Source organism: Amblyomma mixtum, chromosome 4 (genome assembly GCF_055824585.1).
Source record: "Amblyomma mixtum isolate Tamu chromosome 4, ASM5582458v1, whole genome shotgun sequence".
Lineage (NCBI taxonomy): Eukaryota > Metazoa > Arthropoda > Arachnida > Ixodida > Ixodidae > Amblyomma > Amblyomma mixtum.
The window spans coordinates 71,417,003-71,435,294 of NC_143015.1; the positions used below are offsets into that span (position 1 = coordinate 71,417,003).

Genomic DNA, 18,292 nt, shown 5'->3' on the forward strand with positions numbered 1-18,292 from the left:
TCGGGGGGGCCAGTATTCCGGAAGTGTCTACTAAGTGGGCATGTCCACATATGCGCATTCTCTCGATCCAGGGAAAGGCAAGCACCACCGGCGTCTCAGACTGCGTTAGTTGAGCCGAAATCAAGGACAGCCGCTTCTTCCTGCGCCGAAACCCTTTAAATGAGCCACTTGGGAAAGCTCCATGCAATTATTGTTCTCAGTAAAAATCTACTTCGGCTCTTTCTGGCTGTGTTTATCGGAGAAAAAATTGGATTTAGGAATTCTACCGACAGTCGATCGAAAACTCACGATGTCCTAACCGATAAGGACGATTTGCCATTGTTTTGAAGGAATGGCAATGCAACATAAACTCCGAGATTCGTGCCTAAAAATCGGAGTCGAGACACATAATTTACATGCAAAATTGGATGCTCAGGTTTTCTAGCTAACAACAGCAGAGTTTTCGATGAGAATGGTCCATCTGCGATTACAATGCGGTACCTTATTGATACCATATCAATCAACGACAATAAAGTAGAACCCTGCTGTTACGTTCTTCCCAGGTCCAAGGGTGGTGGGGGGGGGGGGGGGGGGGGGGAATACATACGAGGTGGAAAATATTGCTGCCAAATACACTGAAAAGCGAAGCTGTAACAGTGGATTAAAGCCAAGTTTATTTCGATTTCAGTGCACGAAAAAATTTTGCATGAAAAAAACTGGACCACTTGTCCACACTGACACCATCGTCCTCACTAGCGCTGCCGTCGCCACCACTCTAACACCGTCATCCAGTGAAATCCCCCCCTTCGCAAACAACCGCACCAAGACACCGCATGGAACACCTGAAAATTTTGCTGTGCTGCAGCCGCCACACCTGTGTCATCCGTTCAGAGACGTCGAAGTTACAGCCCAGCGCGCAGTTTTTCGTTTCTTCGGCGTAAGGAATGACAGCCATCTTTAATGTAACTGCCAACAAGCGCCAGACGCTTACCGGACCCGGAGCACAAATGACGACTGATGAAGCAGTACATTGAAAACTGGTAAAACGAGGCTGGCAGTCGTCAAATATGTCAAACAGAGCCAGAGAGAAACTATGCGTGCTATGCGCGAGCGGCGTTTGGCTGTTCCATCAGCTACCAACGCTCCCCGGAAGCGCTGGCGCTCTGAAGTGGCGGTGCCACCGCGATTGGAAGAGTGGCCCTTCCATCAACTATCGATACTCCCTTTAGTGCAGAGTGCACAGCTGAAAGTAAAAAATAAAGCGAAAAAAAAAGAAAAGGAACAGCTGAATGCTAGTGGGTAGAGCCGTAAAGCAAACAAAATTGCAACCACGCCATGGCATCCCCAGGTGGCATCCCCAGCATCTCGTTTGTGTCACCTTTATTCAAAGCGGTGCACTTAGGTTTCAACTGTAAGTCGACCACCCCCCACCACTTCGAATTTTCAAATTAAAAAAAAAAAAAAGTCAACGGCAGTTCAAAGAAAAAAAAGCATGCAAATTACGCGAGTTAATATGGTATTTGGTGAAAGACTGGGCAATGGCGTCCCGATTTTGAAATGAGAGCAGTGCGCCAATGACAGCTTTTGACGTTTCGATCAATGCTTTATTGCACGCATACTGTCGGGAGCATCGAAGCAGAACTGCTCCAAAATTGCAAGGGCCTCCCGCGTAATTTATGACGCAACGCAGTGGAGCTCCACTGCTATAGCGTCACACTCATCATAAGTGGCACTGTCGCAAATAGGGAGGCTTCCCCACACAAACAGAGAATGGCAGGTGAAGAGTGCACAGTTTTGGCGCACTGGAAGAAACGAAGCATGCGGCGGAGGACACAAGCGAAGGAAACAGCGCCGAAGCGGAGAGAATAAAACAGCGGCAAGAAAACACCAGCGACACACCAATCAGTGTCCGAAACAATGCTCAGATAGGTTAGGTTGGCTTGCAGACGCTGGCCGGTCGAGCTGCTGTCACAGAGGGCTAGTGTGAAGTTCAGAAAAGCGGAACTGAAACTAAGCAGTCAATATGCTCTCAGAAACCGGGCTGTCCATTTTTCTTAACACCTGCCATCGCGCACCTCTGACTTGTGTAAGCGACTCTGCAGCATGGAACTTGTGAGTAATGCTATTTTGACAACGTCTTGCCATGCCAGTCATTCGGGAGGCCATTCGAATCAGGCAGTGAGAAACCTTGTGGGGACGCACTCGCCCCTCCGTGGTTCGCTTTCCCGCAATGTACCCCAGCTGTGCCCCGAAACGCGCTCTTCTCAGTTTTGGTTACTTTAACTAACAGGGGAGGGCGCTCGTGTCGCAGCGACACCAGCGCCACGGATGGCGTTTTGCTGCACGCGTGCGGGGGAAAATCTGCTCTCTTCTCCTTGGGACCAGGAAGCACGCGGACGTTTCCGCGCGCCGCTCCGCTCTTCGCCGCGGGCGTCTTGTGGCTGGAACTTGCTCCCGCCATCCCGTCCCGTCAGGCCTCGGAGCTTCCCTCTGCCCTACCGGGGGCGAACGTTCGCTCGTAGCCGTGCTGGTGAGTCAGACATCCTCGATTCCTCAGTGTATTTTGTTGATAGCTGGCGTTGCCAGTGTGTCGTTCCTTTGTTCCCGTAGAGCAAGGCCCGCCGTGGTCATCGTGCGCTCGGTAGCGCTCACGACCATGGAGTGGGGTCCGCGCGGCTTTGAACCGTGTCAACCGCGCTTAAACGGGGAGAACGCATCTATCCCCCCAATTTAAACCCCAGATTTGGCAGCCCAACGTGGGGCCTGCTCTTGGAACATTGGATGACTGTCAGTTCGTTTCGAGGAACGCTCTTTGTCCGGACTTGACAAGTGGTAGGCCTAGTGTGAATTTTGATCGCTAGAACCTGCGGCATGCTTTCTTGAGTGCGAGGTGTATTGCGCTGCAGCATGTTTGAACTTTTCGACATGCTCAGCATGTTTTTTTGTGAAGTTTTCTTCCTGGAGTTTCTTCAAGAACCACTTGGTCCGCATCGAGGGAGCGCGAGGCCTAGCGCCCGCGGAGTTGCCGAGCCCGAAGCGAGTGAGTACGGAAGCCGCGTGGGTGGTCCGAGTTTTCTGTATATATTTTCTCGCTTTCTCTTTTTCGACTCTGGGAGTCGCAGCTCCGGGAGCCGGGTGGCCTGGGGCCACGGGTGCCGCTATGAGCTCGCTGGTATTGCAGCTCGGCACCGGGCGTTCCGACACCGTCCGATACGGTGGGCGCCGATCACTCAGAAGCTGCTTTGTGCAGTGAGCAGGGAGGACCATCCCACAACGCTGATGTCTCCTCGCGGCTGCGCGCACGAAACCCGTTTCGGGTCTTTCTTTTGTTGGGGGTCGTCGACCTTCACTATGGTGGTGAGGCCTAAGGCTATTTATAGCTGCCTGCACCTTGTCAAAAGTGACACGACCACCGGACCGTGGTGTTGAGAGGGGGCGCACTTTGCTGGCCGCCCGTTTTTTTTTAACCTCGCATGAACCGAGCTTTCTCGTTCAACTCAAGAAAGGGCTTTGTTCACTCGAACTTTGCGTTGCACAGCCGCCCGACACATTTTGCTAGCTAGTTGAGCATTGATCCACCAGGCCCTTGTGTACGCCGTTTCCCCTCCCGTGACCTACGTTAAAGGCATGCGGAGAGTGTTGGTAATCTTTCAGATCCAGCGGAGCCACTCCGGCTTGCTGTCTTGGGCACATCGTCTCGCTGCCGCCTGCTGCGACGGAGCGGCCTGTATCCTGATCGCCGTATCCATCCGGGGCAGCCGTAGCGAGATCAGACAGCAGCCGCCTCCGGCTGCTGTTACCCTGGAGACTACTGCAGAATCCTGGCCTGCAGTGGTCAACCGGCCCTCCACTTCGCGGGCCTGCGGACATGTAGTCCGCGGGCCATGCGAGTCGTCCCAGCGGAGACCTTCACGCCGCCTTCGGAATACCGCGGAAGACTGCGTGCACGCTGTCGGCATGACCTCCGCTGCACGACCTGCTTCAAGTGCATGAAGACCAGGAGACTTCTCCATAGCATGTAACTTGCAGGCGAGTGGGTCTATTTAAGGTTGGGGGGATGTGGGGACGCACTCGCCCCTCCGTGGTTCGCTTTCCCGCAATGTACCCCAGCTGTGCCCCGAAACGCGCTCTTCTCAGTTTTGGTTACTTTAAGGAGGGACCCTGGTCTTTGAAAAAAAATTTTTATTAATGAAGTCAGAGTTATGAAATTTCCAGGCCACATGTAGTTTTGTGCGCTGATTCTGGATATGTCATTTAATTTCGTGTAAAACAATTCCTTGAGCACTTGTGCAATTTTTATGCATCGATTTTGTGAAGAGCTTTGAAAAAAATTTGCTGCAGGAAACTCGCTGAAATGAATGCCATTGGGTTCTCTTGACACCAAGGAATGCAATAAGGGTAAAATTATCATCCTGGCTATCATAGAACTTGAGTTATAGAGTTTTGAAGTTGTCGCTTCAGAAATGAGAAGAAAAGTGTGTATTCCTGTTTGTGAAGTGGCAGCTTCAGTACCCTGTAACTCAAGTTCTATGATAGCCAGGATGATAATTTTACCCTTATTGCATTCCTTGGTGTCAAGAGAGCCCAATGGCATGCATTTCAGCGAGTTTCCTGCAGCAAATTTTCTTATATGCTCTCTTCAAAAGGCTTGCATAAATATTGCACAAGTGCTCAAGGAATTGTTTTACACAAAATTAAATGACATATCTAAAATCAGCACACAAAAATACATGTGGCCTGAAAATTTCATTACTATATCTAGATTAATAAAAATTTTTTTTCAAGACCAGGGTCCTCCCTTAGGCGCTCGCGTCGCAGCGACACCAGCGCCACGGATGGCGTTTTGCTGCACGCGCGCGGGGGAAAATCTGCTCTCTTCTCCTTGGGACCAGGAAGCACGCGGACGTGTCCGCGCGCCGCTCCGCTCTTCGCCGCGGGCGTCTTGTGGCTGGAACTTGCTCCCGCCATCCCGTCCCGTCGGGCCTTGGAGCTTCCCTTTGCCCTACCGGGGGCGAATGTTCGCTTGTAGCCGTGCTGTTGAGTCGGACATCCTCGATTCCTCAGCGTATCTTGTTGCTAGCTGGCGTTGTTGTTATAGCAATAAATGCCTTGTTTGTGTCAGCCAGTGTGTCGTTCCTTTGTTCCCGTAGAGCAAGGCCCGCCGTGGTCGGCGTGCGCTCGGTAGCGCTCGCGACCACGGGGTGGGGTCCGCGCGGCTTTGAACCGTGTCAACCGCGCTTAAACGGGGAGAACATGTTTATCTCCCCTATTTTAAACCCCACAACCTGTGGCGTCCAAATTAGCAAGCGTCCGACACCACAGAGTTACATGGAAGTTGGGCGCAACTGTGGAATCGGGCAGAGTCCACACTTCGAATTATCCGGATTTTCATATTAATAGGAGTCGAATCAACGAGCTTTTACCGCACTTGCTAGCAGTGTTTACACAAGTAGCACAAGGGCTTCAACTGTAAGTACTGCTTGCTGACACATTGTGCATCATCGTCCACAACCAGCGGCTATGAGAAAGATCAAGCCCGACTTTTCTCAGTGCGAGTACAGGTCTCCCCTTTTGGGGCCCACCTGGAGGCAGTACTGCAGCAGGCGGCGGTCCACCCGGGTGGGCATCCGGTACTCGTAGAGGATGCGCAGCGGACGCAGGGCGGGGTGGTTCGCCACCTCCTTATCCAGGTGCTCGAGGACGTACAGGTCGGCCGCACTGCACGCCAATGAGAACAGCGGGACTGAGTGTCCACTTTTCACACAGGTAGCTGGGGTAAAATTCTTGTTGTGCCTTCTTTTTTTTGCACCCATTAAGAAAGCAAAGTTACACCACCACCCTGTCAACACCTCTGCTGCCCTCATCCAGTCCAAGACCCCGTATTGAAACCCTCCGACTTAGTGGGAGAGATCACTCACTACACCATCAAAGCCTTCCCATGGAAGCACAACCGAGACGATCTGCTTCAGCATGTCGGAGCTGTCTTGGATTCTCAATGCCGGACTTGTTGGATGAAGGGTGTTTCATCCCACTCTCCCTCACCTGTTGGAGTGAGTGCAGACCAGCACGCGGGATTCTGGCACCCGCTTGATGACCTCGAGCAGCGCCTGTGCAAGCGTGAAGGTCTTCCCCGTGCCAAAGGGCCCCACCACCAGCACGGGTGGCACGTTGGGCACCGTGCGCGGAGCCACGATGGCCGCCACCGCTCGCTTCTGCTGCTCGTTGAGCCGTGGGTCCCAGCTCATGAACCACTGCCTGCACAGGTCGCCAAGCATCATCATCACCATCGCCAGACATCAATACAAGAACGGCACTCGAGGCAGCAAAGGAGGAGATTTTGTGTACACATACTGCACCCTCGACCACCTACAGCCTGAGAGCTGGTCGGCAAAACGTCCGACATACAACAAGCTTCTTAAAACATTTCTGCAACACATGAGCTGCCAGGCAGTGAAACCACTCGCAACTCTTGCAAGACCGATATTTTCAACCGCCACACCATGTATACTCACTGTCAAAAAATTAGGTGAGGCTACACAATGCCCCTACAAAGCATTCATTGCTTCAGAGCAATGTATCACGCAAGCCAGAAGGATCCCCACTTCTTAGCGCACCTTCCAAAGCTGTACAGTTAAAGGAGGCCTTAGATGTGAAATTTTTGTTATCGAAATCACAACTGTGAAGTCTACAAATTCTGTGGCCATTCTTTACTGAAAACTGCCTTGCACCACTGCGTGGAAAATATTTATCCATCAGGTTACATCTGTTCTGCTCCAAATTTCCTTTGTAATTTGTACTTTTGCTGTAATTTTATACTTAAGTCAAATAGCCCACTGCAGTCCAAACTTGTCCTGCGTTTCTACGTCAATCAACCACACAACCTGAGCTTTCGCCACTGGGCCTAGTCAGCTTTATAGCCAACATCATCGAGGCTACAGCTAGTGCCAGTGCCAGCTAGCTAGCTGTCGTATCTATCCAACGTAGGCACCATGTTGATTGCGTTCGCTGAAAAGTAGCTGCACAGTATTGTTCGGCTCATCTGCATGCTGTCATTACAATGATCTTGCATGAAATTCACCGCAGAGTTTGTTCACGCCGTCTGTAGACCTGTGTGGTATGTTTGGCGAGTATGTGAAAGTGCTTAGTGCTTGTGACGCTCCAGAGCAGAAACAATGACTCTGAGCGAGCCTGTCAGTGGAACAAAAGCTTATCACAGAGTACATGAATTTCGGATCAAGTTCACCGAGCTGCACACCACACTGCAGTGCCATCGTCTGCATCTCTCTGGCTATTCTCCAAGCGGCAATTCCAAAGCCCAAAGAAGAGTGACAACATGTCAGGATGCAGCGCCGTCAGATGGAGGCAGCAGTTGCAGAGATATGTTCCCACGAGCAACGATTGTGGTGCTATCTAAGAGGACCATCTTGGTACGGAATAACGGTGCCTCATCGTCCTGACACCGCATTCGGGACACATTTTAGAGTGAGCGGGAGCATGCTTACACACACTGTAAGTGTGTGCAAACATACGAGACAATGAGACGCAAACATGAGATGAGCTGTACCTCTACACAGGCCAGTCCTCCCCTTAATTAAGGTGGAGTCACACGACAGATCATTTGTCCACAGACGAGACATCAAGTGGCCCCACTTCCACTCTGCGAGACTAACGCCCCTAGATTCCTACGAATCCGCGAAAAATTGCAGATTTAAACATTTTTCATGAAATTTTGTGGTGACAGCCAAAAGTTTTTAAACAATTGTTATGGACATCAGCAAGAATGACAGAAAGATTGGAAAATGACTAAACTACCTTATTTGCATGAATACAACACAAGGGGGAGTTCGAGACCTCAGGAAAATGTTTGAAGAAATGTTACTACAAATGATTACGACATTCTGCCCGCAAAAGGACCAAGACAAATCCCTGAGGGGTATGGCAGGGTTACTTGGCACATATACTGACTGTTGCATCAATCACAGAAAATAAAAAAAAAAGATCTCTCAGACTAAATGCTTGCTTGTTTAGGCTCTAATTTCACACAAAGGTGGCATCTAGCAGTCAGTTTATTTTTTAAACTTGGTTTGGTTGGTTTATTGGGATTTAACATCCCAAAGCGGCTCAGGCTATGAGGGACGCCGTAGTGAAGGGCTCCGGAAATTTCGACCACCTGGGGTTCTTTAATGTGCACTTACATCGCACAGTACACGAGCCTCTAGAATTTCGCCTTCATCGAAATTTGAACTTTGTTTGCGTGTGGTACATACCTTATGTAATCAGAATTAATCAAAAATCCATCTGCAAACTGCCACGATGGCTCAGTGGTTATGGCACTCGGCTGCTGACCCGAAAGACGTGGGTTTGATTCCGGCAGCGGAGGTCGAATTTCAATGGGGGCGATATTCTAGAGGCCCGTGTACTGTGCAATGTCAGTGCACGTTAAAGAACTCCAGGTGGTCGAAATTTCTGGAGCCCTTCACTACAGCGTCCCTCACAGCCTGAGTTGCTTTGGGACCTTAAACCCCCATAAACCATAAATGATAAATCGAAAATCCATCAGCAGTGACAGCAGACCTGAATGGTAAGCTTTCACAGCAGTGATACTGGTAGGGCCACCTGTGCCCACCAGAAAAACATGTGCTCTACCGTTGAGGCTGCGGCGAAACGCAATTGGGGGAAAGCAGGGTTGATTTGAATGTGCTTTCTCGACTATTTCAACAAAATTGGGTGCCATAAATGTTGTTTGCACGCGACTGCCCCCTTCCTTGCACCTCGTGTTTTTCCCATGCGTTTTTCAGCAGCCTCCCTTCTTCACGACCAAGTGCTCGTTTGTCCAAAAAGGTCCAAAAAGACGAACGAATCATTTCTGCGAAAGCTCACCGTTTCGGTTCGCCGTCGCTGCAGACGATGGAGATTTCCGATCTATTCAGACCGAATTAGGCAAGTACCCCACCTAAACATAATATAAAAACAAAACTGACCACCAAATGCCACCTCTGTGCGAAAATCAAGCCCGCAGAAGTGGACGGTTAAGCCGAGATAATTTTTTTTTCGATTTTCTCCGACTGTTGCAACAGTCAGTAGAAGAATGCAGAGTTTCCTTGAACCAAATACCGCATCGACTCCTGTAACGGTTGCACATTTTTCTACGGCTTTGACGGAAACGGGACCATCATTCTTCCGTAAAACATTTCTGTTACATTTTTCCGTAATTTTTCCCGACTACAGTAAATATGTTACCTAATGTGTTAGCAGTGTGATAGCATTAGAAGCTGTTGATGCCTTTGCCGGTAGTGCCGTCACTTCCCTCCAGCCAATGGGCAAATTTTGTGACTGATGACCCAGTTTTCCCCCAATGAAGCTTCAATTGCTATCGCATTTTTTTAAAAAAAAGAACACCCTCTCCTCTGATCTCACTCACGGTGGACACTGTGGAGGACGGATGCTCAAATCAGGAAACACGAGATTCGCCATGGGCAACTTGTCGACAGCGTAGTGCATCTCACACATTGGCAGCCGGTCTAGCAGGAACTGGACCTGCATGGCAAAAAGGGCATGAGCCAGCAGGGAGGCTAAGGTCATCATGTTTCACACATCCTGACTACTGTTCCAAGGGCAGTGAAAGCCACCGATTAACAATGTTTCTCTTACTGAGAACATTCACGCACTTTCAAATGTAGTTCAAAGGCAGTCCAAAACTCCCACAAAAAGCCCCACATCAAGTGGGCAAGGCAAAAAAAAAATCAAAAGAAAAAATGCCTCCACTGCTTGACAGCTTCAAAGTTACCATGAACAAATAAAACTTAAATGAATAAAATAAAACAGCAGCAGCTCACGCCATGCTTTAAAATACAGGTGACAATGATCCAAGCAGAGTGTTTGAGACAAGTACAATACAACTCACCTCTGCCTCAAACGAACTCCGCGGCTGCAGCTGAAACTCTTCGACACAATCCTTGGTCAGCCGGATGTAGACGCAGTCCTTTTTCGCCAGCTGAATGGGCAGCTCAAACACCTGCAAGACAGAGCACAACAACAAAGTCAGGCTGCCTGCCTAAGTCTCACTTTTTACGAGCTCCGTGAGCATCAGAAGCAGAGTTCCACTAAGTCAGCTTTCGTCTATGCAAACGCCTAACCTCCGCACCCATCAAGTATCATTTCAGGTTACAATCTGACCGCTTCACACCCTTCTCTCATCACTTACTGAAGGATACGTGACTTAAATTTGAGAAGAGAGCCCTGCAGAGAAGTGCTTGAACATGTTGAAACACACTTTTGCTTCACCTGCTGTCTCGGAGACAACCTGAATGTCTACCATCTCCCCTCCAGCTCTGAATGCTGTCGACTTAATGACACTCAGCAGGCAGGCTGTGCAACAGAGAGCGCCTCAGCCTAGTTGCACGCACAAGCACAATGCTTAGTGGTGGTCGCAAACAAACCACACATATGAAGCTTACTTCCAACTCCTTACGTCACTAAAGTATAATCTCAATGGTATGATTCCGGCTGATACCAATTTCGGAATGATATAAATTCTTAAGATGCCCTGGCCAGAGTGCATTGTGTGCAAAGGGCAGAAATTCGGTCGTTACGACCTCCCCCGCACATGGACCGCGGCCACACCCTTGAGCACCAAGTACTCGTTGCCCGTTCATCCCCAATGTCACGATCGCCAGTCACACGGTATGCCCCCCCGCAAGCAGTGAGCGGCGACTCGTGACCAGCCACAGTGCCAACGTTGCGCGTCAGTGATGGCGCGCGGACATAGGTAAACCCTGTGAGCCAAAAACAGATTTCCGTAAATTCTCCGCATGTATTCAGTTTGTTTTGGTTGATACAAATATTTTTCGTGACCCCGTGAGATTCGTATGATCGAGAGTCTACTGCATTGCATCATCGTGACGCCGTAGTACTGTCAACGCAAGGGGCTGTGACACTAACGCTCAGCAAATTTCGCACTAGCATTCGACACTCGCCAAACCACACGTTTCCAACCTCGGCTGTCGCCACAGAGTATCCACCGCAAAACATCAGCAAGACTCCATTGCGAAGCAGCACATTCGTTCATGAAGCACTTGCTTTGGGCCAACCCGAACAGAAATGCAGAATGGAAGGACAAAGATTAAGACAAGGACTAGTGCCAGTCCTAATGCATTTTTTTCTATTTTCCTTGCACTTTGTTTAGGGCTAATCTAGAGTAATGAGCCATGTCTATTGCAGCATGCTACACTACAAGCAAAACTACGTGTCCCCGACACCGAAAATGGTTCCTCACACAGCGGACTACTGACCCTGGGTTTCTTGTTCTCGCCAGTGCCCAGATCTGCCACCAGGGGCGCGAGCCAGACCAGCCGACAGTTTTGCAGCACCAGTCGGCCCGCGGGTGTGTCCTCGGTAATCTCTGCCTCGAGGCGCAGGAGTGCGAACAGTTCACCCCCCTGCGCGTAGTGGGCCTCCGTGGCATTGGCCGTCATCTTCGACAGGCTGTCGGTCACTTCAAGCGACACCCGGATGTTGTACCTGGGCAATGGCACCATTCCACACCCCTACAGGTTAAAGACAGGCAGATACATCCCTCAGCACACAACACTCAAAGACCAACAACGCTCACAGATCAATGTAAGATTTGAAAGCCCCCATGGCACTGGCACTCAGAGATGGTTGCGGGCTAAAGAGCGGGCATTACGCAGGGAAGTGATAAGAAATTTCGACTCTTGCAAAATAAACTGTGGTAACTTTTTTTCCCTGCGTAATGAGCCCTCCCTGCAAATCAATGCCAACTTTTATAGAAAAAAAGTGGGTTCATTACGCAAGAAATTACAGTAATCACCAGCAGTAGCACAAGCGGAGGCACAGGTTAATGGCACTGATGTACTATCACCAGCAGGGGCACAAGTGGAAGGCACAGGTTAATAGCACTGATATACTATCACCAGCAAGGGCACAAGTGGAAGGCGCAGGTTTATGGCAGTGATATACTGTCACCAGCAGGGGCACAAGTGGAAGGCACAGGTTAATGGCACTGATATACTATCACCAGCAGGGGCACAAATGGAAGGCGCAGATTTATGGCAGTGATATACCGTATTTACTCGCATAATGAACGCACTCGCGTAATGATCACACCCCCAAATTTTATTGGCAAAATTCAGTTTTTTTTTATTCCCCGCGTAAAGATCGCACCCCGAACTTGCCGCGGCAATTTGCCGACGATGTCGAGTGTAGCCGACGATGATCGTACTTGCTTATCTGTCCGACAGATGGCACGTGCAGATTACCATCTTGCTCTGTCAGCATTGCAGCAGTAGCCGCCTGTTGGTTGACCTGCGGTCACACGGGCAGTCTAAATGCGGTTATCTCGAGTCATACTTCGCCGTTGTCGAAAGTCTCACCACCGTTCTGAGTTGCGGTGCAACGAACGAAGTGACGCGGTGATCCGGCTAAACTTTATTGTTCTCGTAAATAATAAGCCCTGGAATACGGGAACGTCAAAAATGAATCCTCCTTGAGGATCGCGGGCCTGTACCGTGTCGCTGGTAGGAGTAATAACTGCGATACAAGCTAGTTTTACATTCGCAGTCGCGTAGCAGCTGCCGCCGTTGTAGCGCGAGTGACCCGATCTGCTTGCACGCCAGCTCCGCTACTAAGGCGTCGCAGAAATCGATCGTATATACCGTATAAACGCGTGTAAGGGCCGCACTTTTTTTTCCAGATTCGGGAGCCAATTTTCGGGGTGCGGCCCATACACGCGATTTAGAAAAAAAAAAAAAATTTTTTTAAGCAATAACACAGCAATCAGGGAATTAACGGCATTTATTCTACGTTCAGTCGACACTCGCGGAGTATTTCGATTCTGAGCTGGTGTTGTGCTCTGGTGCACGCTCATCCCAAAGAAGCAGCGTGTCCGCTGTCAACGCGTAGCCGTTGTTCCGCATTTCCATCACTAGCAGAGCAGTTCGGGAAACTCACACGGCTCGCCTGCCTCGGAAAGCGCGTTTTTGCAGCTTGTGTTTCTCAATGCACCCTTTTGACTGCACAGTCATCGGACGCACTTCTCGGCCACGTCGAGTTCCCTGTCCGCCGCACGCTTGCCGCGTTCGAGAGCTAACTCCCAGCCGTGTAGCTGATAAGGTGCTTGCCCATCGTGCTAAAATTGCATTACTCGGCGGCAGCACGCGAAAGCCACAACTATGGCGAACGCGCTAATCCGCCATAAAAGGCTGGAGCTGGCGATACTGATGCTGATTAGATAGCGGGAAGTCGCGGGGGGGGGGGGAATTGATGATGATGATGATGGCTGCGGCCTCGGGCGCCATCCATGGATGGTTTTTGGAAGCTCTTGTGCGCGTGCTTGGCCTCCGCGATAAAGCGCTCCGCGATCGAGCGCACCGTTCTTCGCAGCCGGAGCCGATTGCGGAGGCCACGGCGCGTGCATTTAGAAGGCTATTCCCGCCTGGGTCATGGAAAGTTCGGGTGCGGCCCTTACACGGATTTATTTTTTTTAAAGCATTTCCTTCGGGAAAATGGGGTGCGGCCCATACACGGGTGCGGCCCTTACACGCGTTTATACGGTATTTCTTTTAATATGAAACAATGAGGTTGTGAGTAAGGCAGTGCCATAAGTAGCACATTCATTATACCGTTGGTCAATTCAAAAGCGCCGTCCACTGTGGCTTCGATACGAAACAAGTTAGGCCTAGCGATGACTAGGGAGTACAGAGCGCCGTCGTCCGCCACGCTCGCGGGCGGCATCATTGCGGTAAGCGTGCGGAATCCAGTGCTCAGAGCGTTGCGAACGTGACACCTAAGTACTACATCAACGATGCGGTAGGGACCGGACATTTTTCGGCGTATAATGGCGGTAAAATGCGTAGCTTGAGCGCCGCGGGACGTTGCTGTTGTACGCTGTTGCCACGCTATCGGACGAGATCGAAGGCCGCATAAAAGCGCCGTCGTGCAGCACTATACACACTGCCTATTTCGATGCGTTGCTCTTGGAACGTGATTTAGTGTGAAGAAAGTAAGTTCTTAAAGTGGGCCAGCTCTTGCGCTTTTCGCACTCTACCTTCTCGGTTAACGACGGAAGCCGAGATCGCCGAGATCGGTTCGCGATAACCGCGTGTAGCGGCGTAACCGCGAGTAGCGCAGGCACGTGTGATAAGGGTTGTCTGCCTGCGACTTGTTTGCGTTTTCGGTGCTCAAAAATTTTTTGTAAAAAATTTACCCCGCGTAATGATCGCACCCCTAAATTTGCATCAATTTTTTGGAAAAAAAAGTGTGATCATTATGCGAGTAAATACGGTACTGTCACCAGCAGGGGCACAAGTGGAAGGCGCAGATTTATGGCAGTGATATACTGTCACCAGCAGGGGCACAAGTGGAAGGCACAGGTTAATGGCACTGATATAACATTACCAGCAGGGGCACAAGTGGAAGGCGCAGGTTAATGGCACTGATATACTATCACCAGCAGGGGCACAAGTGGAAGGCGCAGGTTAATGGCACTGATATACTATCACCAGCAGGGGCACAAGTGGAAGGCACAGGTTGATGGCAGTGATATACTGTCACCAGCAGGGGCACAAGTGGAAGGCACAGGTTAATGGCACTGATATACCATTACCAGCAGGGGCACAAGTGGAAGGCGCAGGTTAATGGCACTGATATACTATCACCAGCAGGGGCACAAGTGGAAGGCACAGGTTAATGGCACTGATATACTATCACCAGCAGGGGCACAAGTGGAAGGCACAGGTTGATGGCAGTGATATACTATCACCAGCAGGGGCACAAGTGGAAGGCACAGGTTAATGGCACTGATATACCCTCACCAGCAGGGGCACAAGTGGAAGGCACAGGTTGATGGCAGTGATATACCCTCACCAGCAGGGGCACAAGTGAAAGGCGCAGGTTAATGGCGCTGATATACTATCACCAGCAGGGGCACAAGTCGAAGGCGCAGGTTGATGGCAGTGATATACCATCACCAGCAGGGGCACAAGTCGAAGGCGCAGGTTGATGGCAGTGATATACCCTCACCAGCAGGGGCACAAGTGGAAGGCACAGGTTAATGGCACTGATATACCCTCACCAGCAGGGGCACAAGTGAAAGGCGCAGGTTAATGGCGCTGATATACTATCACCAGCAGGGGCACAAGTCAAAGGCGCAGGTTGATGGCAGTGATATGCTATCACCAGCAGGGGCACAAGTGGAACGCTCACGTTACACAAGTGGAAGGCACACGTTAATGGCAGTGGTATACTCTTTACCAGCCACAGGCTGAGAAGAGCAAACAAAGGAGAGAGAGCATGCAGTAAATGGTAAGCTTTGCTCAGCTGTATTAGCAAAACGAAAGGGCAAGCTAACAGGCTATCATTGTAAAAAGATTGTATCAAGACAATTCGAGTTTGTATCACCGTGCCAAGGTGACAAAAAAACATGGTGACAGAACAAGGTGACAGAAAAAAGGTGACAGAAACAAGATGACAGAAACAAGATGACAGAAACAATGTGACAGAAAAACTGAGACACACTAGGTGAACACACAGATTTTTAGTTCTGACCTAGGACGTTCCACGTCCGCCGCTTACGAACGTGGGTGGCGGTGATGAACACTCTCAAGGTTAGGTTATTTGCAAACATAAATACCCCCGAAAGTAGAAGTTTTGACAGCCGTCGCCGTAGCTCAGAGGTAGAGCACCGGACGCGTAATTCGGAGGTCGTGGGTTCGGATCCCACCGGCGGCATGTGGTTGTTTTTTCTTCAGTATTCAGTAATATTCTTACTTGATCAACACCACAAAAAAAAATAAATTAATTAAAAAATCCCCTGTGCTCCTTGGTTTCTGTGGCTGTTGGCTTCTCTCTAGCATAACAAAGACAGATAAGAGGAGTCCCACAATCAGCCATCACAATAAAGCTCGCAGAAGTTGCAGCCGGGCCAACTCACTGGGCAATGATGTCCGCGCGGGCCATCTCTTCAATGTAGAGAAGTTCATGCATCCGTGCCCGGTAGTTGTCGCGGGTCAACGCGTCGCCAATGACCGCCTGTGTGAGCTGGAACGTCTCCAGGTCCGGAACAGGGTACTGCTGGAACAGGCTCTGAGCCTTGGCACTGCGACAAATGCGACCACGCAGCTGCACTCCAAGGGACAGGCAGGGGACAACCGCCCAGTTAAAATCAATCGAGAAAAATAACTTCATGTAGAATAAAGAGCTTCCCCTCCAAGCACTTCCACAACATGTCTGCAGCAAAAATGGATTTTCCAGCAGCAAGGTTCTTCCTTTACAAAGAGTGTTATTTGCGACTGCACCAAGTCCAATATTTCGGACTTGGTGCAGTTAAACAGCTAGATTTTTCACACTAAAATGAATGCCAGCAATGATCTGTGGAGTTCCATAATTCCATCTTATGGCCTAACATAGATGCGAGTGAGCATCACCACAAATAGCCGACTCTTCGCAGTTGTGGAAAAGTGCCATCTTGAGTTAAAACACAATCAATGAATGGACTGGCATGGCTAGGCTTCGCAGCTTTTGTGCCTCGCTGTTGCCACACAAGTGAAGGTACCAAGCTTCATTCCTATCAAGTTGGCCAACAAAGACTAACACATTAAAGGGCATGCAAGCATTGATAATGGGTCCACCAGTACCAGAGCTTTGTGGCTAGTGGTTTTGGAACGACAGTTAACTCTGAACGCTGAAAACTAAGTGCTACTACTAAAAAATAAACTACTAAGTGCAGCTCAAAGAAATTTTGTGCACTTAACAAAACATGCACATGCCATAAATGACTCAAATATGCACGTGCTTTGTCAATTAGAGGGAACACTATTAAGCCTCTAAAATGACTCATTTTTGCCACTTTTGGTCTTAAAATTTTAGAACGCTGGTTCTAAATAACCATCCATTGGAGCCAACAACTGCTAAGTCTGAATCAAGATTAACATTTCACTTAAAACCTATAGAAGCAGCCCTCTTTTTGGAGCAGTAGTTTGTTCTTAAACACTGCACACAAGCGGGCAACTCGATCAAAGGTATTGCTTTATGCACTATGTTTTTTGCTCACTCTACTCTAACAGTTATTGCCACTAACAATGCATACTGATGAAACGTAAATCCATTTATCTTTCCTATGAGCGAAAACTTGCTTTTTATTCATAAATGGGAGGACTATAGTGATCGCACAAACGCTGCGAAAAACGGCCAGTGTTGGCCAAAGAACGAGATTCCCGCTTTAACACTGATTATGCTACGGAGAAAAATGTCGGCATGATGTTTACAAAAAAGGCAGTTAGCACTCATGGCATCTCTTCTGCATATGTCCTTGCCTGTGTGAGCATTCATATCCTCGAACAGCCTTTCGCCAGCAGGTGGAGACAAAGGTTCGGAGATACAAAGCCGTTGACAGCACCCAATGCTTCCCTCATATCTTACGAGGGTAAGTTCCAGTACAAAGATAAGAACAAAAGGCCTTCTGTGTTTTACTCTCTAACACAAACCATCTACAATGGGAGAAGGTGGACCTGAAAAGAAAAGAACACACACCTCCTGCGCTCTGTGTAGGGCACCAGGTCGACAGTAGCGGGACTCCAACGGGCCTTTCCAGTCAGCACTAGGCGGCGGGTGCGCTCAATGCTGGTCAGCATGTCCGGCGGCACCATGTCAACGCTGAAGTTGCGGATCAAGACGGGGTAACCGCCAAAATCGAAGACCAACGTTTGGACAAACGTGGCGTACATGGATGCCTGGAAGCCCACCTGCAGCACAGACAACAGAGGCAAAAGTACAGTCGACGACCGAAAATTCGGACGCCTGATTTTCGGACTGCTTGATTATTCGGACTTTTTCGCGCCACCGCAACATGGCCCATAGAGCCAATGTATAAGAGCGCTTGAAATTTCGGACGCACTGCAACTGACCACTCGATTTTTCGGACCTTGTTCGCACTCCCCGCCAGTACCCAAGCCGCCATATAATGTGTAGAGTGGAAGCTCATGAATTCAAACAGCAGGAGAGATCGAAAACTTAACCAAACAAAACGAAATTCAAGCTTAAGGGGAGCCTCTTAACTTGCAATGCCGAAATTCTGCGAGAGTCGGCCCATTGCGCCCGCGTGGTTTCGAATTCGTACTGTTCTTGAATGTCTTCTGCCGCATGAACTTGAACCGTAGTCTGAGTTCGCGGAACTCATCTGTGCCGAGTCTTTCATCCCAAATTAGAAACGTGAATATGATCGCGGAGGCTACGCGCACTCCGTGGCCTCCGCGATCGAAATGCCACGGCGCGAGCACAGGAGCTTCCAAGTGCCGTC

At 49.7% G+C, this 18,292-nt stretch overlaps 1 protein-coding gene across 1 annotated transcript in view; it reads right to left on the reverse strand.

The window, feature by feature from the left end:
- The window catches only part of LOC149346947 (ATP-dependent RNA helicase with zinc finger domain-like), a 64,333-nt gene that overhangs the window by 26,562 nt on the left and 19,479 nt on the right, over positions 1-18,292 (reverse strand). Inside the window, exons 7-13 of the mRNA XM_089586760.1 lie at positions 17,527-17,738; positions 15,929-16,093; positions 11,271-11,499; positions 9,884-9,994; positions 9,401-9,516; positions 6,022-6,234; positions 5,562-5,697 (exon numbers count right to left, since the gene is read on the reverse strand). Of these exons, the coding sequence (XP_089442886.1) occupies positions 5,562-5,697; positions 6,022-6,234; positions 9,401-9,516; positions 9,884-9,994; positions 11,271-11,499; positions 15,929-16,093; positions 17,527-17,738 (1,182 nt within the window). The remainder of the gene's footprint in view (positions 1-5,561; positions 5,698-6,021; positions 6,235-9,400; positions 9,517-9,883; positions 9,995-11,270; positions 11,500-15,928; positions 16,094-17,526; positions 17,739-18,292) is intronic.